Source organism: Seriola aureovittata, chromosome 9 (assembly GCF_021018895.1).
Source record: "Seriola aureovittata isolate HTS-2021-v1 ecotype China chromosome 9, ASM2101889v1, whole genome shotgun sequence".
Taxonomy (NCBI): Eukaryota; Metazoa; Chordata; class Actinopteri; order Carangiformes; family Carangidae; genus Seriola; species Seriola aureovittata.
This window is the reverse complement of record NC_079372.1, coordinates 26,006,770-26,033,731: the sequence shown is the minus strand read 5'-3', so window position 1 is coordinate 26,033,731 and position 26,962 is coordinate 26,006,770. Positions and strand designations below refer to the sequence as shown.

The 26,962-nt window shown below is 40.6% G+C and overlaps 1 protein-coding gene across 2 annotated transcripts in view; it reads right to left on the bottom strand.

Annotated features, from left to right (window-relative positions):
- The window catches only part of oprl1 (opiate receptor-like 1), a 93,380-nt gene extending 68,660 nt beyond the window's left edge, over window positions 1–24,720 (bottom strand). Inside the window, exons 1-2 of one of the 2 annotated variants that reach the window (XM_056385280.1) lie at window positions 24,662–24,720; window positions 12,776–13,020 (exon numbers count right to left, since the gene is read on the bottom strand). In XM_056385280.1, the coding sequence (XP_056241255.1) occupies window positions 12,776–12,984 (209 nt within the window). In that variant the 5' untranslated portion in view covers window positions 12,985–13,020; window positions 24,662–24,720. Of the gene's footprint in view, window positions 1–12,775; window positions 13,021–20,698; window positions 21,021–24,661 lie in introns of those variants that run through there. The other variant, XM_056385279.1, reaches the window with a different exon arrangement.
- Between the last annotated feature and the right edge of the window lie 2,242 nt (window positions 24,721–26,962).

Sequence of the window (26,962 nt, the reverse complement as noted above, 5' to 3'; positions counted from 1 at the left end):
GTGTCACAGAGACAGAGAAGTCATGTGACAAGCAGCTATAATTGGTGTCTGTTACACACACAAACACGCACACACATGCAGACACCCTCTGTTCTGGGTACGAGGGATTAATTTGCAGTGCAGAGTAAATGGTCTCATAATTCACCGTAGTCATTAGGAAGGAGGAAGGCGCAGTCATTTCCCTGTGGCACACACACACACACACACACACACACACACACACACACACACACAAAAAGGCTGACAAACACACAACAACAACAACATGTACAAAAAGAAACACCACACACACCAACATCAGCACCACAAGCTACAAACAAGCTGTCTGTTTTGATTTTGATAAGATCATTATATTAACTGTTGTGTTGAAAGCTTTTTTTTGTGCTAATAAATTATTTCCAGCTCAGTTCCACTCAGTATGAACACAGAAGAAACACATGAAAAGGCACACATACACACATACAAATTCACACCATCATCATCATCAATCCATCTCCCCGCAAGTGAATATAACCTATGCCTTAGTGAGCTCACCAGACTGCTGTAGCCTGCTACTCATCTATGCCTGAGGCTAGTCGTTCGAGGCTACATTAGCCACTACTAGCATAACACACCTGAGTCTGTACACTCAAGTGAATCGAGTTGAGTTTAATTGCAGAGTAGAAGTGTGGAATAACAAAGATGACATGTCTGGTTGTGTCCCTTCACAAGGGAAGTGCTAAATCGACGCAATACAGTTCTGTAGCCATTACAGAACACGTTACTGCACGACAATTTAAAAAGGATAAGATTGATGTCAAACTTCTCTCAGAAGGAAAGTGAATAAGTGTATTCACCAAATTGTTAATATTAAAACATGTGCACACACACTGATTGGTGTATCAATAATCAGTTTATGTGTCCTGACGCATTATTCCCCAAATTTTGTCAAAATCATGTAGTGATGCTGCAGATAAATCTCTGTGATGGATGAAGGAACAGACTAATGAATAAACAGACTTCATCAGGAGGATGATAATGACTGTCACTGAATGTAGATTACACACACACACACACACACACACACACATTCTGATTAGTACAATGAACCAAAGAGCAGATGAAAAATGAGAGGACATCAGATAATGTGACATTGGATGCTCTCTCTCTCTTCAATCTTTCATTTCATATCTTTCTCTTTGCTGTTTATTTTTCTCCCCTTTTCTCTGCACCTTTGTCACTGTTTATTGACCTCTCTCTGGTTTCACTAAAAAAAAAATTTAAAAAACGCAGTATAACAGCCCTGAACCCCCCCCCCCCACACACACACACACACACACACACACACACACACACACACACACACACACACACACTTCCCTGAGTGGATTTCTCTTCAGAGTAAACAAACAGGAAAAAACTGTCCATCGGTTCACAGACCTGCAGCCTGTTTACAACCAGAGATCCAGATAACTGGGCAACTCAGAGCATCTGAGAGTCCAGTCACAACCTAATTATACTCTCTGCTTCCAAAAGAGCTGTTCAAATGCCAGCTCTGCTCCACAGCAGATGGTCAAAACTGACACAAACTGAAACAAACTGACCCCACGCTCTCTGATTAAAATTCTGGTCGGTCTAATTTTTCAGGGAACTAAGGTCGAGAAGACGTTTTTTTTTTTTCGCTGCACACACAAGAACACAAGCATTAGGTAACCAAACAATGCTTCAGCATAAATTAATATTTATGAGAATATTTTATGATAGTAAGCAAAGAAAAGCAGAATAATTGTTTCCCTCCCTTAGTTCCCTAACACAGTTTACACAATGTGTACAGGGAACAGAGAATGAGAAAATAAACTCTTCCTTAGTGTCAAATTCATACATACATTTTTCGATTTCGGGATTCAAAAAAAATAAAAATAAAAAAAAAACAGCAACATCCAGCTTTTGTTTTGACCACTGAGCCAATCAGCATACAGCCCCTAACTGGCTCAGGTGTGTTCTACACTGCTCTCCAGGGACAGTCGAGATTTACCTGACATCCCCTCGTCTGTACCTGTTGCCCCTCTCCTTCTCTGAGTTTTTCCAATCGCTGCTTCATCCCTTCCTCACTCCTTAACTCTTCCTTTGCCAGGGTGGGGATCCTGGCTAAGTCTGATCAAGTCAAGAAGCGTGTGGCTTTTTCGTTGTGGCTTGGTTTTATTCGAGACTGTCCTGTAAAAACACTTGCTGTTTGGGTTGACAAACGTATATAGTTTGTGCCAAGTTCGAGATACAACCTGCAAAACTCATTACCTTCAATTCTCCTAATGTCCTACTTACAGAGACCGCTACGCTAAACAGCCCTTAGCTAGTAACTTGTTTTTACTGGGATTTTCAATATGATGTAATTCGGCAAATACATTAAACAGATAAAACTGAGAACATGGACATTCTCCCCCTGTAAAATTAGATAATTTGTGCAGCAGTTTATTATGAACCACAGCTACGTTTTGTTGTTAGGTGACGTCTAGTGGCCGTAGTAATTATGACAGGAGCAAAGGAAATGCAGTAACGTAGTATAAAGAGAGACAAAGTCCATGTTAGGAGGAGATTCGGTTGGATGAATGGGTCAACAAAACACAGGAGTATGACACAGGAGAGCGGTGTCCAATTCCTGTGTGAAAGTAGCAGTTTAGGTTGTTTCTGTTCTCCATGGCCATTCAACAAAGTTAATCATATTGTAACCATGACAACAAAGATGACCGTTATTATAGCAACCATGGCAACAAAGGTAGGTAAGCTGCTCTTGGTGCGCGTGTTTCTCGTATTCTAACCATGACAACTGAGGTCCCATCCGCCTGCCGTCGTCGGGACACTATTTAGGGAGATACTCCTATGAGTGGTATCACAGGATTGAAAAAAACTACCTGTATGGTCATTCAGGATGGAGGACGGATTGTTTTCTTCATATAAAAGGTGTTTCTTCACAGTTTATATACATGACACAGTAATGTAGTAACGTCCCTTTTAGACGTCCAGTGTCCCCTGATTTGTATTCCATCTTCACTCCCACTAGTTTGTGATTACTTTTCTGTCATGCAACTTATCAATTACTCGACTAATTGTACTTGAAGGTGCAATATTTACCTTCAGCTTGCTATTTGCAAAGTATACAACAAAATTTTAAGCTCTACGATTGGTCTCTTCTGAAATTCTTCTTGGGAGTTGTAGTTGACTTTTTTTACTTAACCGCAGATGTACACACAATTGCACTACTGAGTTTTTTATCCTATATGTGCAACTAGGACTCATAGTCACCCTAGCCTTCGAACTGTCAGTCCCCTAACACTGTCTGTGCAGAAATTGAATGAGAATTTAACTTTTTGGAAGCACTTAGTTTTGAACTTGGAGGCACTTTTGCTCCCTTGCTCTGTTGTTACCAGCAGAAAACAGCTTTACTTGAGAGGTGGAAGATTCACCAGATACTTCCTCAGCCTGTTTGTTCCCGGACCTGTTTGTTGGTACTGTTGTCCGACACCTTACTTTGGACAATATGTTTTTTTTTTTCTTCTCCTTCTTTTTCCATAGCCTGATGTTGTTTTGCTCTAAGGAACTCGTCCTTTTGATGCTTCAGAGCTGATGCTGAGGGATGATGATGTCCTAAAATGCACAGCGTAGATCAGTCTGTTGTTATGGAAACAGAAACCCTTTTCCTTTACAAAAATCCCTCCAGGCACCACTTTTTCCGTCACAAAAAAAAAAAAAAACTGCTCCATCTGAACAGCTCCACACAGCTTCAGTCTGCCATCCTCTCCTCTCTCTTTTTCTCCTGGCCTCTCTGTGCTGAATTCAGCGTAATGTTTCTCCCTCCCTGTGGTCCACCTTCTTGTTTTTGTAGCCTGTAGCACTCAACAGATGCTCGCAGGAATCCCTGCTCGTGGCTCTTGTTGTTGCTATGAGCTGAAAACACGCCTGCACTGCAGTGCTCTGCTGTCCAAAGTTAAAACTCTCTCTCTCTCTCTCTCTCTCTCTGCTGTTCTCTGACAGCGCTGAGAACTGAAAACACACCGAGCTCACAGCGCTGTCAGGGAAAGTGCTTATAAAGCATGTGTGGGGAAGCAAAAAGGCTCAACACAACCTCAGTTAAAGCCACTCAATGGCATTTGCTCTGCTCCTTTTATCGGTTATTGGTTTTTGTTTACAAGGAGGACGTGGATTGGACAACCACTGTCTGCTGCTTCTGCTTCCATTATGTCCTTAGCTCTGGCATTTACATGATAATTCACTGAAGTAAACTTGAACAACACATAACTTTTTCTTCCTTCTCTCAAAAAGTCAATTTAACTTTTATATTTGAGCAAATTACCTGTGTGTGTGTGTGTGCGTGTGTGTGTGTGTGTGTGTGTGTGTGATGATGTGCGCTATATCTGCATATCGGTTGCATGTACCTGTAGAGATGTGTGTCCGCCTATTCATCACCTCAGCTAACGGCTAAAGTGGAAACTGTTTCTCCCAGTAACTGCGCAGAACAAGTTCTTATGCAGGTTACTGTTTTAGATCGGCGAAGAAGAACTGATTTACAGTAAAACTGTTGTTTTATCTGGTTGTGAAACTATGAATTTTATTAATAAATCACGTGGTGTTGGATACCCGTCGATTCCCAATCATTTCTGATACTATCGCAATCGGAACAACTCTGTCTTTATATGTACCTCTTGTAGATGTACAGTAATTACAGTGTAATTCACACACAAATTCTGAGATTATTTAAAAGGAGTGACCCGGTTTAAACTGGGCTTCACACAAATTGTGTGTTCCCAAGAGATCACAAAGCTGCTGCTGCTGAGGACGACGTTCAGCTAATGTTTCAGCCAGCAGGACGCTCTGGTGTGAAGCGAGGACAGCTCACAGAACTTCCTCATTTCACTTTCTACCAGTGGAAATGATGAGACAAACAGATATATAAAATGCAGAAGAGCTGCTGACGATGCTGCAGATGAGCTGGAATCCCTTCATGAAACGGCAATAAATATTTAATGGATAGGTTTGGAATATTTTTCAGCACGCACAAGACTAACGTACCGTGAGAGTTATGGGTCGCTGTTATTATTACTCCAGTCCATACTGGCTTTGGAGTGATCACTTCTTCACATAACCGCGGCTTAAGAGATGGGGAGAAAAGATCCGCAGTATGATGAAGCTAATATGAATTCAGTTAGACAAACGAAGAGCTGTATGTCCAGCCTGGTAGTTGTGTGTAAGTTTCTCTGTCCCGGTAACAAACCTACATGTGACTAATCTGATTCTGCCCCTTGTGATTCACATCCAGTGCCAACGTTCGCTGTTAATGCAGGATGCAGTGTGTCTCTCATGTAGAGAAAAGTTAAGAGTGTTGAAGTTCAGGTGGTGGATGGGAGTGTAGCGTGTCTGACATTCAGGGATGGGATTTTGCGTCCATTCACAGAAAAACAATTGTTTGCTATTGTCGATTGTAATCTGAGGTTATGTTGGGCTGGAGTTCACAAGAGCTGAGCGCCAACTCCTGACATCCAAACGGCCCCCTGTCAGAGCTCAGCTCTGTCTCCTTCAGTCTCACACTGTTGTCAACACTCACACTGGGCTTGAAACATCCTCTTTCAGAAACTGTCTCACACTGACCAAACAAATTTAAAATGACAGCTCCTTTCCTTTCACAGCAGCAAACAATATAATCTTCTCATGTGCCATAACCTGGATGCTTTTCTGCACAGGAAATAAACTGTTGCACATAGTTTCACAGTTTCTACAGTGACATCGCTGTGAACCACGAGGCCACAGTCAGGATGAGTCCAGCACCATCAGAGTTGTTGCTACATTTCTTATTTCCAGGGGAATTATTACAGGAAGCTTTGCTGCTTAAATGCAATATTACTGAAAGCATGGAGCCTATCACGCTTGCAGTAGAACTCAGAAATGCTCGAAATATTATCAAATGTTACAAACAGTGATACTGTTGATTATGTTCTTGTCAGGAAATTGAACTGAACAACACAGCATCTCTTCACTAATGCTGAGCAGCCTGGTATTTAAAAAGACTCTTATTTTGGAGAATGGCCACTTGATTTGGCTAAATCAGACTGATAAAGCTACACATTAACTTGCATTTTTTTATTTGCAAGGAACAAAGGAATCACGTCACAGCCAGTAAGCTCAATCTCTGTCTCTTAAGAAACTAAATGAACTTCCCCGCTGAACAAATCCCAGAGTTCCTCTGTGTCGTCTTTCTTTGTCTTTCTGCTGCTCGCTCAAGATGCCGTGCACCCTCCCACTGCCCCAGCTCCCTCCATCACACCTGACACACAAGACGCACGAGTCCGTCTCTCCTAGCTACACCACCACAAGGGAGACATTTTACAGAAATGACACAACAAGTGTGTCTTTTTGTTTGTGTTGGTTGAATGTCACGTATTTCCATCTGGCTCAAAGAGTGACTGAGCTACAGAAGCTCTCACACAGAGAATAATCATCATCAGAGTCATGATAATAAACAAAAAGTATGACTCTCCAAATCATCAGTCTTTATTATAAAAATTATTTCAGTCAGCAGGGTCACAGTTTTAACTTTATTTTGTCATGTTACCAATGTGGACAGTTTTTTTCAGATTCAAAACGGTAAGAAAAACAGAATATTCTACCTGAATATTCTTCACAGATGCAGAATGATATTTTGGATGCTGAGACATTTGGTGGCAGGATCCTGTTCTGTGATCATTGTTTGAGTAAATTGGCTCTTTAAAGCCCTTTCCTCTATTGAGTGAGCATTTTACCACCCACTGCTCTGTCACATTCACAAGATTTGGTGCAGAGAAAAAATTGTGCAATACACTCTGAAGGATGGGATTGTGTTTTGCCGAGCTCCACCATCCTGCATCAGGTCCGAGATGTCTCTTGAATGTGGCCTTCAAAGAGTGCTCCACAGATTGAATTATTTAATCATAATGGAACAAGAATTTTAACTATTTCACTTCCCTTTTGTGGAGCAGTCTGCCTAAATAACATGCCCAGATATATAAATCAGGCTGTGTTAAAAGGGAACTTCATAGACTTTTACACATCAAAGTGTAATTGCCAGTTTTGGTTAGTGCTACTGCATAGGAAATGTGCTTGCCAGACTTCAGTTGCTCGCTCCTCGAGTTCAGTTACATCATGGGTAATGCAGGTGACATACTTGACGAGGAAGATGTGTGGAATAAAGAAGATGATTTCTCTGTCCATTGTGAGTGTGACAGTGTCAAGCGGAGGTACACTTTGGGGTACATTTGCACAATCGATGGGTCTCTCAGTCTCTGTTCAGACCTGGCATTATGATCCGATCACAAATGGTCAGCTCTCAGTACGTCAGTTCACACCTGGTTTTAAAATGCGTCTCCGCACGCCTATCGAGTGACCACTTGTGATTAGATCTCACTTCCCCGCTTTATATACAAATAAACACGTATTTGTTGTTGTTTTTAGCCGGTTCGACTACAACAGACGGGTCCGCGGTCAATGTGTTTGTTTGTGTGAGAGAGCGAGAGGAAAGGGAGCGGGGTGAGGAGGGGTCGAGCGAATCAATACTCTGCACACAGCTCTGCAATGAAAGTTTTTAGCCACTTGAAATACTAAAATATTGTGTATTTTCGGTTCATTATGAAACTGTTGGGACTAATCAGACTGTGTCAGAGGACAGTAGGCGGTGCTTCAATGTGGCCACAGTTCCGAATGTGGTCTGAGTGATCGGATCTCAAATGCATCCTCAATGCATCTTGGGTGCATTCATCCCTAAACTTAGAGCTGTCCACTTGTGATTGGTTCACCTGAGACGGATGTTAATGCCATGGTTAATGTCATGGTAAGCTGTTGTTAGTTGCTTCACCCTCCTCATCTTCACCATGCTGCCATATTAAGATGTTATAACCTTAGTAACTTATGAATATGGTGACATAAAACAGCATCAAACCAAACACCTGTGAGTGACGTCACAGATGCTGCTGATGTTTTCTACCGTCTCTTGGCAAAAGATAGAAAGATAGTAACTAATGCAGTTTTACAGTTTTGCCCTTCATGTTCAACTCTGTAGCAGTAAAAGGTGTGTGTGTGTGTGTGTGTGTGTTGTGTGTGTGTGTGTGTGTGTGTGTGTGTGTGTGTGTGTTTGTATATGTTTAGGTTAAATGTCACCACTTCCCATCTACTGCAAAAGAACGACTCAGACTTTTCTGAGCTGTGAGTATTTCTTAAAAACTGCACCTAAATGTCACATCTGGTGAAAACAGACTTAATTTACATTAGTCTGTTGTTTTAACTTTTTTTCTTATTTTCTATTTCTCTCCGTAGCTTCTCGTCATGAATAATTGAGCTGACTGCTATGGGGCCTCGGCTCCTGCACCTGCTACATCCTGGGCCCCATTCTTTAAGTCTTTTGGATAATTGGGCATCTTTAAATTCAAAGCGCTCGGCTGATGCTCTGACTTACACTCAGTCTGAGATTATTCTTTAAAGCTTCTCAGCTCTTTAAGGAGCCTCTGACAGTCACTGTCATTCACCTGAGGAGTGATAATGCACGTGCATATCTTGTAAGGTGGTGTAAAAACACACACTCAGTTTTAAGATTTGACTTTAAGGCTGTGATTTGATAACATGCGGAGTGTACCAACAATGGCGTACTGGACCTTCATCACCATGGTTACAATAATAAACAGTCAGGACTTGAAGTGTTTTAGGGAAAAGGTTGTGGTTTGGGTTAAAAGTTCTTCGTTCCATAATGTTAGACAATCTTCATTGTCATGGTTACAATAATAACAATGCTGTTAAGGTTGTAAAACGGTCATGATAAAAGTAACAATATAAACTGCTACTTTCACATGGGAATCCAACACCGCTCTCCTGTGTCATATTTCGTTGACCCATCCATCCACCACAACCTCCTCCTGATGTGGACTTTGTCGATCTTTATACAACACATCTCCTGACTTTCACTCCTCTCATAATTACTATAGTTGCTAGATGTTGCCTAAGAAGAAAACGTAACAATGGGTCATAATATCCTGCTGCACAGATGACCTATGGAGACTGACTCTGTGTTCCCTATCTTATCTGCTTGTTACATTTGCCACGTTGCTCTGTTAAAAATCACAGTAAACACGGTTTACTAGCTAAGGGCTGTTTGACGTTTTGGTCAAATGAGGAGAACTAAAGGTAATGAGGAGTGTCGTAGGTTGTATCTCTAACTTGACACAAACTATATATGTTTGTCAAAACAAACACAAAGGCCATATTTTGAAGCAAACAACTATAAATGACAGGAAATAAAAAATAGTCACACGTATTATGATGTTTACCTACTAAAACATCTCTGACTGGCCGCGTAGGAAAAATTACATGTGGTAAAAATACACAGTGCAGCATGGCTTTTAACTACATTGGTCAACACACAAACATATACATAATACATCTAAAATAATGTGTTTCAAAATTCTAAAAGTGAACGCGAGTATACAAAGTCTTATTCTAAGTGACTGATATTTATGAAAAATTACATTTATATCAAAACAATCTCTTTGACTTCTGACTTTCTGCTCTCCTCACTCTTCTACCTACTGTATTTAAGATCAACAAAAATTCACCACGGAGGCTTTTGCTGGAGGATTAGAGGCTAACAAGAGTGTGTGTGTGTGTGTGTGTGTGTGTGTGTGTGTGTACATATTTGGGCATGTTTAATGTGTGAATAAAGGTGTGGAAACAGGTGGAATAATTCACAGTTAACAATACACAGTGCACAACTACATGCATGTCAGAGTGAGAATAAGAAGTGTAACAAGGATAGTAATTATCTGTAAAAGAGGCATAGGGGGTAACAGACCACACACACACACACACACACACACACACACACACATTTACAACATGTAATCATTTCCTTGACACTTCATGACTCCAGTGCAGCATTAACATGAGCTGCTGTCTTAATCGAACATTCAATAGTTACAGAAAACTGCATGCAGTACTCTGAGTGAAGTTTAATATGTTTAATTGCAGTATTCTTAGATCTGCGGGACCAGATGTGTCTCAGGACTATGAATAATTATTCTCATAACACACATCTGGAGTGAAACTGTCACTGTGATTGCTTGCTTGTTCCATTGCAGTAGAAACTTTAACTGCTTCGAATCAGCTGTCTAGTGCTTTGCAGTGTTTTATATAGAACTTCATATCGCGCAGGAGGAAGCCAAGGAACAAAATTAATATCATGATGCTACTTGTTGGCTGTTCAATCTGTTGTGCCATATGGGAATCTGTGAGCAATATAGAAGTATACTTGATCTCAGAAGAAGTAATTGAAAAGAAAATGTGCAGCTGTGGTGGAAGCCACAGTGGGTCAATTAAAATCCTATAAACTGTCTAAGAAAAACAGAGTATCTTTATAGAACTCACAAGCCTACAAATCTAACAAGCTCAGTTTTTTAGATGTAAAACAACATCTCTAGCCGTTACTTATGAAAACAGCTATGTCAAATTATGTAGACGTCAAGTAATTTACGCATTGAGGAGAAAAGCCAAACCAATTCAATGCTGGCGGACGGAGCCGGTGAAAACTTTAAAAACCTTTTGGATGTTTTTAATGATCTACCGGCCGACCAGGATTTAAGCCTGTAGTCCCAATGGCCAGTCCGCTTGTGCTCTGGTTTTATCTCTTTCTTTGTCTTTTTAGCCTCTTCAGTGGAGGAAACTCTGGAAGGTGGCTTTCACCTGAATGCTGTGTACTGCACTGTGCCATCTCTCATGTGGGCTGTCCCTGTGTGTTTATAAATGCGGGGAGGACCAGTGGTTTAACAGGGAGGGATTCATATGCACTAACATGCACGCGGTGTCAGACCGGATATCAAAACAATGACCAGAGAAACTCAGATTACAACACACATAGATGGGTGTGACTTTGTTCTCTGCTCAGGACGCCAGTAATCCACTATCTCTTTACATAGAAAATAGTTGTTTGCTGCTATATTACCGTTTAAAATCTCATATATACAACCTTTAATGGAACACCACCATTACATACAATAACATATGATTGCTGATGCCTCCATTTGAGAGCACAAGGGGTCACTGAATGGCTTGGAAAAATGTGAAACATATTCTATGGCCTTCACAGTCACTGGCTCTCACACCAACTGATGACCTATGAGAGATTTTGGAGCAAAGTGCTCCCCACCACCATCATCAAAACACCAAATGAGGGGATTTTTTTTTTGTTCACAGACTTGGAGGGGGGGGGGGTCTTTGACAAAGAGCAATGGAGCATTCTATTACTGCATGGAGCCCGTGTGCTTCTTCAGAAACTGATTTTATATGACAGTATAGGAGGAAAATAGACAACACTTCCCACACCACCATGTTTTCTATGTCTGAAAATCAGGAGCAAGGACAGAGCTTTCAGTCATGTGTTGCACGGCGCTTGATGCAGTCTGACGTCTGTCTTGAGCAAACAAACATTCAGCTTTAATACAGAGCAAAAGAACTGCAAAGTGTCCCAACAATAACAAAGTCACCGACACACAAACACATACACAGTCTCCTGGTTCAACATGACATGCATGAGCAGACAGCGGCTGCCCACCAGGCCAACCATGACTGCACACGTACACAAGCTCACACAACACCCACATGTCCACCTACACTTGTTTCAATCAAATTCACAGGGGGATACTATGTGCGCACACACACACACATTCTCTCACACACACACACACACACACACACACACACACACACACACACACACACACACACACACAGTAGCACACATGACACACACATGACCAGACAGTTGCCTGCGAGGCTTTCTACAAAAATATCTACGCAATTGGGCATGTGTACACACACACACACACACACACACACACACACACACACAGACAGACACATGGAGCTGCATGCTGAGGGCGGCTTGAGTGCTTTGAAAGATCACCTTGAGTAGTCAATGTTAGAGAAATTTATTTGAAGGAGCCTGATGTCCTCCAATGCTTCAATTTATCATAATCTTTAATACATTCATTTCATGTAGCTGCAGCAACTCATCACTGGCTGAATGAGAATTCATCCGAGTACCTTTTAGAAGCCTGATGATGTAAAAATATTCAATAATTCCAAGAAAAGGGGAAGTATTAAAAAAATAATCAAATTTGTTGCATATGATATTTATATTGCAACCTCTCAGAAACCAGCAGGTTGAGAAGCGCTGGGCTAAAAATGTCAAAAAAGACAGTTGCCCATCAGAGGATCCCAGAGTACAAACATATTCAGGTTACAGTGAAAAGACACATAGGAAAGAGTGAATTTAGGTGATAAATCATATGAGATAAGGGTGATTTTATGTGATAAATGACTTAACTGACTGTCAAGATTGGCACTGAATAATATCCTTTTAATCGGTGAATTGATTTATGGACTAATAATTCAGCATCAGCATCAACAGACTGTGGTGACAGCAACTGAGCCTCTGAGAGACGCATTGCTGCACGAGTGACACTGAGCTGTGACTTGAATAAAACTGAATCCTCACATCATCTAAAAACAACTGAAAAGATCTAAAGTCCTTGTTATATGTTTAGACTGGATGATTTATAGATGTATTAAAGTATTTTGTCCCGTTGGTTTGGATTGCTATAGCAACAGTGGTCGTATCATCCTTCCTGATTGTAAATCCTTTGATTTGTAGGAATGACTGAAAATGAGCTGTCGCTAAACTGGAACTGAAATCTCACATACATCCATTATATCAGACCTTTGTTTGTCTTACCTTATGATGACATACATGACCAGGAAGTTTCCCACAAGGCCGATGACGCAGACGATCATATAGACAACCACAATGGTGACCTTCACCCCCGTTGGCAGTAAGGCGTCGGTCTCGTTGTAGGTACCGGTGAAGTTGTTCTGGAATAGCGAGTCGTTGTAGAGCTGCAGGTGGCCCAGCTCGGCCAATAGGAAGTCGTCGGGGAACTCCATCTTTGACCAGGGCAAAGGCAGGGAGGTTACAGCCACCTGAAAGAAGGAAGTCAAAATGTTGTAGTCTGAAACGCTGAAAAACATGTGGAATGTGTCAAGTAACTTAGCGCAATCTGAAAATCTGGTTCTTGTTGACCTCCAGTGGATTTAACTTTACTGCAGTGATACATGGGCGTACTCTGAGACCCTGTGGGTGTGGTTATAGGTGCAACAAGCACTTCTCATCACACCATGCGGTCAAAGGTGAAACAGGCTTAAAATCAGCCAGAGGGGGCAGAAAAACACTGCTTTTCAGCCTGATGATAAATTAGTCTTTAAATATTTGATCTGTAATCCTCTCGAATTTTGAAACCTTGTGGTCTACACAATGTTCATGTGGTCTCCTTTTACTCGCCTCCTTCAAAAATACACCAATAATCATATAACCACTGAGGAATCAAAACAGCACAGGTGCTGTACAACGGTGACCTGCAGCCACTGTAAAAGTTTTCAACAAATAACCCTCACATGCAGCTTTTCCTGCTTTGTCTTCTCTAGCAGCCCTCCCTTGTGCTTGTTATACATTTGTCCACAGCGCCTACAAAAGTATCGCAGAGCAATGATGGCTCCCGCTACTTGCACAGTATGTGCACAACAACAATGGCAATTGGAGACCAATGTTTCCCAAGTGAGCATGCTGAGAGCTTGATCCAGCTCACCTACTGCATGCTCTGTTGACCTGTCAGTATTGTAGACTATTGATGTTCTGTTAGATAACAATACAGAAATTATTGCTAAAGGTAAAACTATCTGATGACAAGTGACCACAAAAATACATTTGAGGAGTTGGATTAGGTGTGTAGTTTGAATCAATTCAAGTGATTTGTCAGTTTCCACATATTCAAACGTGGTTTTTTGAAATTTTGAATTATAATCCTTCTAATTTATACAGCACACTGTTGGTATTGTAAGTGCAAATCTGCAATTGGTGAATTAGTTAAGGTCATGGTTTAGAGAAACCAATATCAATATTAAAAGACATGATACAAACCCTGATTTTCAGTCTGAAAGTCACTCTATACCTAATCCAACCACCTCGACCGTGCAACAAGACTATTCATGGCAGTATAACAGTGTCACTCTATTTCCTGCTTTGCTACTCAATGTAAACAAAGCTTTTAAACAGTGGATAAATAAAGCAGGAAGGATAGATGAGGAAAAAGGGAGAGGAGGGGGTGAGGAGGGAGAATACAGGAAAGAAGAGGACAAGGGGTACAGAAATAAACTGGAAGGGGGGGCAGAAAGAGAGTGAGGAAGGAGCTTAATTCAGGGTGGAAGAATAGAAAGAAGAGGGGCGAGGAAGTAGGGTAAAAGAGGAGAGAAAAGGTGAGTATATGGGGAGTAAGGGAAGGAAGGAAATAGAAAGGAAGAGTAGCAAAAAAAGGAGAGAAAATTGACAGCATCAAATTTTCTATTAATGCACTGCCACGTGAGGAATATATTACTGCCAAGATGTGTGAGACAGAGAGAGAGAACGAGGGGGAGACACAGGGAGAGATGTCATCAATATTTATGGTTGTTAATGCAGTGAAAAGAGAAAGAAGAGAAAACAGTGGTCGTACACATGACTTTTTTTCAGGAACACAGCTCTAGAGCAGGACACAAAATGGACAAATTTACATATCTAAAGAAAAAGGCTGAGTTATTCTATATTTGTCTTATTGTCAACAGCCAAAACCAACAATATATCAGTCTGTCTCTCAATACATTCTGACTTCCCAAATCTGTATTTGGCCCTGAACCCCAAGCCCATTGGCTCCTACTTTGTAAATCCTTACAATTCTCTGTAGTGTCCTCTGGTGTGTGGACATCAGCGTCTACAATGTTTAATAAATTTCCTAACAAACATTTCTCAAACAGGAGGTTTTAGTTCTTTTTTGGGGACTATTCTCAGATGAGTCTTAATACACATTTTTAGAATTAATATTAGATTGAAACGCAGTTTCGTTTTACTTTTTCATTTAGCCATTCATCATGCTATCCAACTTTTTCTTCAGAGGAGGGGTTATTTTGTTTTGTTTTGCCTTAACCAATCAGTGGCAAGTGACGTATCCGTACGGCTGATGTCATTTTTAGTTGACATGGAAACGGTGCAAGCAGTTGCTTTAAGTTTTTCACAGCTCAACAAAATATGTTGATTTTAATTTTTAAATAAATGTTCTGAGCTAGCTTACTATGTTAGATGATGATGTCCCTATTATTATTCCAACCTATTAGTTTCTGACTGGTCAATTGTTTGTGTAACTGGGGCCAAAAACACCCCAGATCTGTTTGACTTGCTGAACAAATCTAAGATGTGGGCAACAGTTCAGAGGACTGGAACCAGGCTATCACAAATGCTAACACGTTTGGCAAGTCAGCATTCAGTTTAGTGCATTCCCTTTGTGGATGATGTGGTTCTGCTGACTTTATTAGGCCACAACAGTCAGTGTCTACTGAAGCGGTGAAGTGCCAAGTCCCCAGGTTGCCTGGTAGTGTGCTGGAAAAATGGAGGATGGCATCCTGTGGTCTTGTTCATCAATCGAGGTAGGGCTGGGCAATATAGTTGATAAAATATTGCAATGTTTTTAGGCTATATCACGATACACAATATATATCACAATATTTTGAAATCTCCTCAATAGAACTACAAAAATGCATTATTTAACCCTTTGATGCACGAAGAGAAACACTCTCATGCTTTGCCACTGCTTTGTGTGAAGACACCAGGGCACATCCCGAACATGCTTAAGGGATTACATATATTTCATCTGGCCTGCGTACAGCTCACCAAGGGTGAGCTAGAGGATGTGGTGAGGAAGAAGGATGCCTGGGGTACCTGCTTAGCCTCCTGCCACCAGGACCTACGCCTGGATGAGTGGCAGAAAATGGACAGAAAGAGGCTTATGTACTGCAAGTGGGACTGACTCACTACAGTGCCAACGTTCATTATAATAAAAGAAGTCGTCACCCGGTGCAATAGTGTGGCTTATTAATGTGATTTTAAAATTTTCTGGAAGACAGTGGAGGCCTATGGCACAGAGGAATAATAAGCTACATCAGGCTTCGGCTGCACAGGCAAGACTCTCTTTTTCTCCCTTCACGCGAGCTGCAGCAGCAACACGTCAAAATGCTGCCACGGACCAGACTCCCTGCCTCCCTGCCTCCCTGCCCCCCACCCTCCCTCCCTCTGCCTGATCATGAATATTCATCAAATCAAAACAGCACAGTAACTCTGCTGTGCTGCTGAATTTCCCCGGGGTTACATCCAGGATCAAGACACATGGGTTATATGTTCCACTATCTCTCTCTTTCTTCTCTCTTCCTTTCCTCATATCTCTCTCCTTCTCTATTTCCATCACCTTTTCCCTCCCCCCCTCTGACATCCAAACTCTCCATTCTGACACTGCCTTTTGTTTTCCAGGTTCAATCTCCACTGCAGCCGCAGCAGCGTGTGTGCTTGTTGCTGTGTGTGTGTGTTTTGGCTGCCTGAGCGTTGATGAATAAGATGTTAAACTTAGAGCCTCAAGTGTGTGTCCATGTAAGGCTGCAGTGCCACTCTGGGTGGGCCGCTGTACCACTTCCACTGTGTGTGAGAGGACAAAGAAGCACTAATGAAACTGATCTTTTTATTACTGTTTATTACTGTCATACAAGGTGCATGTAGGAAGTGGGAAGCTACAGCAGCTACTTTTTACACTTCAAATGCTGTGTTAAGTGTCTCCAGGTTGTGAAGTTATTATCCCTGAAGTAACTGCTATAATGTCTTAAAATCTCTGGAAAAGTCAGTGCATGTTTCTATTACCTAAGATAATGTGAATGCATGCAAGAGGATGCAACAAGCGTCTCCAGCTGGATTCAAACTGGGGACATTCAGGACAGCGATCCATTCCCTTTTTATTCAGTATTTTTTTTTTCTGATTCCTGCAACAGTGACAAAGGTGAACATGTAGTGTTATAAATGATAAACTGAGGCAGCATAAGTAGGCCCGACTGCCTTTTTTCAGTTCCACTTTACCAGTCAGGCTACGACAGCTACGAGGGACCACACCTTTGTTGATGCATCCCTGAATTGTGACACACCTAAAGATTACATCCCTGGTTAATTTCTTTACTTTCCACCATGAGTCTGACACTGTTACAGGGTTACAGTGTTATTTTACGTCCGAGTGGGACAATGAACAATGGTCCAGGAAGTACAATTTGAGTACCAAATTCATGATTTTCAAGGCTTATCACTACACAGCGGTTCATGATATTATGAAACAGGACTTTACAACCCTGGAAAATAAACATGGTGACAATGATTCTACCTTTCGTTGCAATTGCAATTGCAAGGTAAATAGTAGAGACCTGCAAGACTGGACTTCCATGTATTTAATTGGCCAGGTCAGTAACCACCTTCAACTTCTTTGCAGATGATGGTGTTTTATTTGTTCTTGTTGTTGCTGTTTTGTTTGCTTGTTATGTTTTTTTCTGGCTGGAGATCCTTGCACCCACGCTGCATCACTGGATGAGCTTCATTCAAATTAATGAGGAGGCTTCATTTTTTTATGCAGGGTTAAAATTGGTCTGAATGTAGTCGTAAACCCTCACTGAGACTCAACAAGCAGGAATTTCCTCAATAAAGACGTTAGGAAAACTCAACAACTCAGGGAGGGACTGTGAGGATGGAGTGATTGGAAGTGGACAAACAAGCAAGAGATCAGCAAGTTGTTAAACAATCCTTTGTTGCTGCTTGATACCTGCAGGCACAGAGCGCCTCCTCAGAGGAAACCCATAACACAGTTGTTAATAAGTTCAAACAGTTCAGGTAAACTGTGGAGGCAGATGCACTCTGATTATTTCCAACCTCTCACCATGCTCACAGTTGTCCAAGCAGTTACAGTTAAATAAAAAAAAAAAACAACATCGTCTTAGTTTCTGTTTTGTCTCTGTAGAACAAAGAAGTGGCCGGAGACATCTCTACACTGATAATACTGTTAGTATCCTCTGCTATTTATATTTCTGTTTCTATCGTAGCAATAATCTGCTTTTGTGAATTTCTGCTGACACGTTGACATTCAAGTTAGCTGGTTAAACCTTCTGGGTGTAAAGAGTACGACTCACTTGTCGGTCTTGAAAATAACAATATACTGTTGGCCAAACCTGGCTGAGACATTTATGACTTTGTATAGAAAGTGTAGACAAAGGATTAAAAGACAAAGGAAGCTGCTTTTAGGTACAGTCCAGTTTGATACACAAATATTTCGCTCCTCCCGCTGAGAGCCACAAGAAAGAGAGAACGTGTAGTCAGTGAATGATGCCAGGATTATCCAGCAATATCAGCAAACGTTCTGCTCTTAGATTAGGCAATGGGTTACTTCCCTTTCAAGGTCTGGGACTGCAGGCTGACATATTGTAAGCCTCTACTGAAGACACATATACACCAAGGAAACAGATATACAGTAATGCACTACATTGACTATATGGACTTTTTATGGACATTTTTTTAATTACAGTTTAATGAGGCTATGATGGTTATTCTGGGTCCTCTAATATCACAGATTTTGCTCACTATGCTGCACATGTGAGCAACACGTCTGTCCCACGTCTGAGTCATGGCAACAAACTGAGCCAGATTTTCCTTCTGGTGACTGTAAGCCAACTGTGGGCCGTACGTTTATTGTTTTCAATTACGAGCCCTGATGTGAAACAGTTTATGAAGTATGACCACATGCTGTATACCACTTCTATTTGTGCTGCTCTCTCTGCACTAATCAGTCGCCTGCTCCTGTTGTCAGGTTATGGTCTTTTTTTTAATGTGGGATTAGTTACAAGTCATTAGTCATTACTGGCAAATGTCACATCTCTGGCATCACTAACCACAAATATGCTTTCATCTTTAAAAAGCAGTAAGACCATTCTGCATGGCTGCACTCAACTGCAGAGTTGAACATTTTACTTCAATAGCAACACATATAATAAGTCTGACAAGGAAGTTTAAACACCTACAGGTCAATGACAACTGAGCAAACCTCATCTGCTGATGAAGACCATGTGGCCATGTTGAAAGCTTCAGAACGAGCAAGTAGGTTGGGATTGTTCAGTCAAGTATTTACCTAACTCTTCAATCAATCACTTACTTGATTATTAATGACTAGCTCAATTGTTTTCTTTCATTAAGAGTTTGGTATTACATTATGATGCATTCAATGAAACTAATGTAACCTTAGCTATTGTACACATTTGGGTTATTTTAACTATAAGTTAACTATATTAATTTGTGTTGTTTATTAAGTGGTGCAATGTCATTTGATGTTATCATATTATTAATTAATATTACTTCATTGAGTCTATTATAGAATTTCATTATCAGTAGCGGCACTTTATTATTTTATATATAATATATATTTTGCAGGTGTAACATTTAAGTGGCTTAGTTACGACCCCCTTTTGTGACGAGCACTTTTGGTTCCCACCTGCCACTTGTTTACAGGGGGACAGCTGTGAATATGACAGTCTTTTGGGTTTGGGCTAAAGTTGTGTCAACTGTCCTGCCGTGTTGGTGGTGATTATAGAAGACAGCTAAATTAAAAATCGTAGCCCGCTTGTCAGCCACAGCTCAGAGAGCCTGGAAACAGCTACCGAGCCAAAAAAAAAAAATCAGGGTTAAAATAAAGTAAACCACCGTCATATGGAAGTTTCATGGTAACAAAACTGTGGAAAAGTCTCAGAAGAAACTCACAACCATAATTTGAAGAACAATTCCCACAGAATCATGAGTTTAGCAGATCTTCAATTCCCCTTTGCTCTTCATTTATCTTCCTCGTAATTCAATGTTCACCTAACATCAAAACACAAAGCAATGGGTATGATTTTGATATGAGTTGTCATCCTGGTAGACTCCGCCTCCTAATTCACATCATGTAATTTGTCCACAAACATGGGCATTATGTTGACCAGGTACTCTGATGTTCTATGTTCTCAAGTTCTCCACATCTGTAAAAAATATTTAGTGAGACTCTGCATGAGTGCTCTGAAATCTAGTCTTGAATTTATTTTATGCAATGTTTTGTCACTAACATGCCTCCTAAAAGATCTGCTGTAGTAAAGTATCTCAGTAGTAACAGCAGAGTCACACACACACACTCACTCTTACAGTACAGACACCAAGAAAAAGTGGTGCAACAAAATCTCCCGACACAAATAAGACTGCAAATGCACCACACACACACACACACACACGTAACAACAGAATAAGTGTTCAGTGTCACTTCAATCCGAGCAAGTGCTTGAACTAAACACACTTCAATGCACCTAACTTCCATCTTTCTTTGCCAATACAACCTGTCACTCAAACGCACCACAAGATGAAGCAAGTATAAACACACTTAAACGCACCACGCGCACTGCAGACACGCACAAATATACACCATAAATGCGCATAAACCACACTTAAAAAAAACAAAAACAAGTACGTCACGCACGCGCCGCGCCACGCGCCATCAGTATCTATACAGTGTGTTATGGCAACCTTTCAGCTTTAGCTCAACATAAACACAGTGACAGACTGCAGACAGGCAGAGGCGCGTTTTCTCACGCAGTGCGCACTGTGGTGGTCCAGGATACAGATGCACGGATCTAAATGCATGTACCTATCTGTACGTGTTGTAAATGGACTTACAGCGTTGCAGCAGACTGTGCAACATCCTACCTTTCTGGTGCCAACAGCTCCAAAGCTCCCTGTAGACCGCCCCGAGAACACAACCGCTGGAAGTTGTTGTCTTTCCCCTCTGCGTTACTGTGCACAGTCTTGGTTTCTGGCTGTCGCTCTCTCTCTCCCGGTTTAGGTTTGTTTTCTTTAATTTCGCAGTTGCCTCCCACTGTCATCATCAAGTAGTAGCCGGTTTCAAAATCCCCAAAACCACCGCCAGTCCGTCCGTCTGTCCAGGTTTCCCCTGGATGACGAGGGGAGAGAAAAAACGCTTCACCTCCAGTCAGCATCAGCTGGCAGGCAGACAGAGAGAGAGAACGAGAGAGAGAGAGAGAGAGAGAGAGAGAGAGAGAGAGAGAGGAGGGGTCTGCTGGGATAAAGATGCAGCCAGGCGCTGTGCTTTCTTCCACCCCACCCCATCCCACCCCCCTCACCCCCCCTTCTCCCTCTCTCTTCTTCATCTCCGGCTATAGTAACCCATCTTGTATGCGCATTTGGGTCTGCTGCTGTGTGTTTATGTGTCTGCATCCTGAACACGTCTTTACATAGTGTTACTGTGTGTGTGTGTGTGTGTGTGTGTGCGTGTGTATATACAGCACGTGTCACCATTTATATATATGACTGTGTTTACCCTGTATGTCATCTGCACTCTGACTGTTTGCTTCTGAGGGAACCTGGAGTTAAACATCTGACTGAAGAGGAACACGAACACATGATGAGAGTAATACTGCCTGTTAGTGTAATCACATTATCTTTCCCATTAACCAGACATGGTCACATCAGTTTTCAGTCCAAGGAAATTTTCCCTCACCCTGGCCGAAAAAAAGGTGATGTCATGGTTCTGATGCAGGTCATAAATAAAGGTCCGGGTGATCAATGTGTAAACAGTGCACAATGCGTGAATAATGCTGCGGTTTATGGTCTGGTTATGGGACATAATGACTTCTCTGTTTCCAAATTCATGGATCAAAGCTGAACTCTAAACAAAGACAGGAGGTCGCACACAAACAGGAAACACATGCTTGAATTGGTCATGGAGGCTTCATTTGAAGTGAATGGGAGACAGAATGATTATTTGCATTCACATATTCAAAACAAATTAAAAGTGGCACAAATCAAATTTTCCAAATGAAAGTCACCAGAACAAACATTAAGCTTGTCAACAGTGTGCTGATACAAAAAGATATCCCCCAAGTAAACTGCAGATGAGGCTGATGCTGTGATAAGTTGATTTTATCTGTTTTGAATAAACATCACAAAAAATATTGATCTAAAATTGTGTCCAAGCCATTTCATCAAATTTGCATCATGGGACCATTTACTCATTTGTTCATTTTTTACTTTTTACTACTCAAAACTGGTAATGGAGTCACTAAGTACATTTGTGTGGTACTTGTACTTAAGTGGACTACTGTATTTCCATTTCATGCTACTTTATACTGCTACTACACTATATTTCAGAGGGGATTATTGTATTTTTTTTTTACTGCAATACATTTATTTGACAGCCAGATATACTGATCATTTTGATCTTCGATACAAAACTTATGATCAACTTATAAAATATAATGCATTATTATAGATTAAAGGTGTGTTTTGCAGTTATTTTATCTGCTCAGGTTGGATGTTTTTGCTTTTAGTGTCAGGTTACTAAATGTACTAACATGAATTATTGTAGTTGTAACTTGTCCTGCAAAAAAAGACAGGCAGGATCTACCCAACATTTTCTAAAATAGTTTCAATTATTGCTTCTCCAGTTCAGCCTGCTACATTTAAATGCTTCTTGCATTTTAACATATCAATAATAATAATCCACAAATGTAATGTCTCTAATACAGAGCATCTTGACTCTGAAAAATATAATACATTTTATGTTGTGTGCATGAGATCCATCAGAAAACATAATCTCGCAGGACTTCAGCAGCTTCATGAAAGGAGCGTTTCTGCATGACTACCTTTACTTTTGACACTTTGACGCACAGAATACTCACTGACTTTTACTCAAGAAAAATTCAAGGTTTTTAATTCAGTGTTTTCTACACTGTGGTGTTTCTATTTTTACTTCAGTAAATGATCAGAATACTTCTCCCAACACTGTTCAAAAACAAACGTCACACTGTACTTGCAGCCCATGCACAGGCCCAGGAAGACATGAAACGAATGAAATGACATTTGTTTGATCTGCATGTAGCTAAGCGATGCTCATCACTTAAAGAAGTGAGCCACCAGTTTAAAAATACCTACACATGACAACAAAATAACATGGAAACTGTTGAATTAACTGATCAGAAAAAAAGCAAACCAACCACAGTTACAGATCATGAGGAGAAATACAGAAGAAGATAAACAGAAGCAGGTGGTTTTGGACAAGCTGTGCAGCAATAAGAAAAAGAGTAGAAGAAGAAAAAAATACTGTTCCTGGCTGCTCAGAGAAGGAAATACTCACAACGCAATAATCAACATTTGCCAAAATCGGACCAGTTTCCTCTCATTACAGCTGATGGCAGTGATGACCTTTTCTGAGTTTTCTCCCCAACACTCAAACACACTAACAAGGCAGAAAAATAAAGACACAATCCCTGATTCACACAACGCTCCACAAACCAACATAGGGACAGACAAACATCCAAATTCAACCGCTTAACATATTTATGTTTTCTGATGCTCTTCACTAAAGTTCAGTTGGTTATTTCCTACATTTCCCATAATGCTAAGAGCAGAAAATGAACCAGAAGTTGACATGATGGTGGTAACAAAGCTTAGTTTTTTAAGTCTAAAAATGTCATTTCTTCTCAAATAATTTTTTTGCTGCATTGTAATCTGGTTTAATTTCTTTTTCTCTTTCAGTTTTTTTACAGAAACTGTCGAGTGTGTCAAGATAGATGGCTGAACCCAACACTGATCCTCAAAAACTGAACCAGAATTTGAGCAAATATGTGGAGAAACAATGAAGTTATTTGACCATCAGACAAATGCTTGCTATTATGTTAGAGAATAAAGCTGTTGCGCTAGATATATACAGTAGTTATGATGGTGATATTAGTAGTTTTCACATGGTAGTTATAAACTGAAGTTGATGTATATGAAAAAATGTTTATCACTCAACTTTGCTGCTAAATAGCCACTCCAAAACTAAAAGGACAGGTCCCTATTCCATCAAGGCAGATAAAGGAAAATCCTGGCTTATTTTGTTAAGTCTCGGTAATATTAGTCAGTCTCATCACTGTGGATCATAGTGTAACGTCCCACGTTAAACAGACGATGAGACGTAAGCCAGTTTTCGCTGCAACTTTATTGCGCACAATAACACAGGCTGCTGTGGGCCGTAGTCAACGCCAACATAACACAAGAGCTGCAGTAACTCTCCAACTTGCCTCTCGTAACATCGACTAACACCCCGAGCACCAAAAGACAGGGAGAAGAGGGAGGGACAACTCCCCTCCCCACCCCACCCCCACCACTCTCAGCCAATTACAGGTGTGCTATTTCCCGCCAATCACTGTTACAGGTAGCTCACATGACGGACAGGCTTCACAGTGTCTAAGCTGACACAACATGTTCACTGACAGTCTGGAAATATCAGTACTGCAACTCAACAGACTTATGACTGAACTAAACGAAAGTTTCTTACAGAAACAATCATAACAGTTAAACATTGACATTAACACAGTCCGTTACAATAGGATTTCCTGCTCAGTAACCATGGTGACTAGCCTTCTCCGTTTCAGGCTAACTGTGCTGAGCTTAACTGTGTTTCAGTTCATTTCCAAGGGCATTAATATTTCTAAATTTCACGTTAGAGCGCCATTACTCCGCAACCGTTTGAGTGAGAGACGTGTCGTTTTTTTGTCCTTAAACTAGGGAGTCGGTGCTTTCCGACAAGCCCCGGTTCTTCCGTGTGAGTCACTGACTTCGGTCAATACACAAAAATTAAAAGTTAAGAAATGTTTGGAGTAGTCTTACCGCCTGCCTGGCTCATTGCTGCTCTCTGTCTGTGTTTACTGATTGATTCTCATCCGCATTCTTTGCCAGTGACGTCACTCAATTCGAAGTTCCTTATGGCTCCAGTGTGTGGCGTCACAGCCAATCAGCCAATCAGAGTGTCTGATTCAGAGCTTGGCCTGTCTTGACTCTATACGCAGACTAAATGTGAACAGTACTGTTTTATTCAGAGCCTAGAGTGAGGAGAAGTTGTTCCGAGTTAACTGAAGTGACAGAAAACAAACAGAAGGGTGCGACCAATCAGATATTTAGTGTAGCAGAGGCTTTGGAGATGATTTTTTTAAACAGCAGACAAAAACTACCCATAAATACAGAATGAGCAGAACTCATGAAAAGATAAAGATAGAAACTTCAAATCACCTTTAGAACAACTCAAACAAATATGTACTCTCAAAATCAACACACTTTCTGTGTTGATTTTCCTTCTTTATTATGCTTTACAGTGCTTTTATTTGTAAAATAAGGAAAAATTCACGGTCTGTTCTTTGTTGGTTTTATGGGCTATTAAACCATTAAAATGATTACCTGAAGTTATGCTGCAATGTTTATTAGGAAAAACACAAAGGTTTGAAAAAATGAAAAAGTCTAATTGTGGGCCTAATAATTCAAACAAACAGATCACTTAAACATTTCTCTCTAAAATGTTTAAAACAAGTCAACATCACATTACACTGTCAAGTTTAACTCACCACTTGTTCAAGGGACAGGGACAAGAGAATGAGCCCATGAAAAGGTCAGCCATGTTTAACAGGGTCACAGTGGACTTCTCCTTCAATGAGTCATATGGTGTTTTTGTGATATGACGTGAGCCGATCAACCAAATTGCTAGTAATGAACTATTGTGTGTGTGTGTGTGTGTGTGTGTGTGTGTGTGTGTGTGTGTGTGTGTGTTGGTGACTCTCTGGCGCTGTAACTGTGTCAGTTTGATGCCTGGTCGAGCGGTAATCTCAGTTCTCTCTGCTGGGTCCTCTTTGGCAGCAGACAGATTAATTTGAGTCCCCCAGCTCACAAAAACAACCGAGTTCGGTCTTTAAAAAAAGAAATCAAGGTGAACTTCAGGAAATGTTGAAAAATGTTTGTTTAGTAGAATCAGGTCAGACTAAAAATAACCCCAGGTACCTGTACTTCAGGTAATTAATCATGGCTGCAGATGATGATGTTTATCGTTCCTTTCACTTCCTGGGCCTTGTTTCTCGAAAGCATTTTAAGATTATATAATCCATTTTATAAACCTTCTACTGTGTGTCTCCCAAAAGTATCATGACTAAAGACGCTCTGAGAAGTGATTGTAGATTAAAATGAGCCTAATAAAAACTAATTGGAGGCTAAGATCATTTTAAAAAGCTCCAGAACCCACAGGAGGAACCAAAAACTACGCGATTTATATCCGTTTTTATTGTTTTTGTCCATTTTTAAGTCTATAGGTTCATCACCGTCTTCTTTGTTAACCCTAACCATTTGTTGTAAAAGGAGGGACAATATTTAAAACTAAACAAACACACACACATATCTATTCAGCTTTAATGTGAGTTTAAGAATATGAAGTCTACCTCAGCTAAATGATTCACTTTACTTTCTTTAACTTCCACAATAGCTGAGAGCTGAACGCTGTTGACAGTTTACTCAACATGAACCTCTGTTTTTACACTTAACAGTTCCAGATATAAAGCATTTGTGTCCTTTACAACATGTATGTTTTGTGATTGATGTATTTTGTAACATAAAGAGACAGTATATACACAGCTCACAGACAGTTAAATAAGCAAAGTTATTTTAAAGTGTGTTCAGTATCATTTTCAGCATCTCTGACAGCTGATGCTAAGAAGCTCTGAACAAGCCGGTGATTTCCCAAAGCATGCAGACATATTTTAGCTTTTGTTATACTTTGTTACACACTGTCCAAACTTTTGACTGGCACTATGTGTATATTATATATTATATATACTTCTATATAATTCTGGTGATACACCCACCTTCAAATTCATTGCTTCGCCCACAGTCACTCAGTTTCTTGTCAGAGCTCCTCATCATAACATTTTCTTGTCAAAGTGTCACTTTAGTCACTTCTCTGATAATGCTTTTTGTTTACAGACTAATATGTGGGTCTTCCACCCACCCCAGTAAAATAATGTTTGTAGACCATGAACAATGTTCAGAAAATCTCTCCGATTTATGACTAAGTTTTTATGTCTTATAAGTATGTATGATTCCCTGTTGAGTTTCCGAACTTTATAAGTTATCACTGCAGAGTGATGTGGCAGC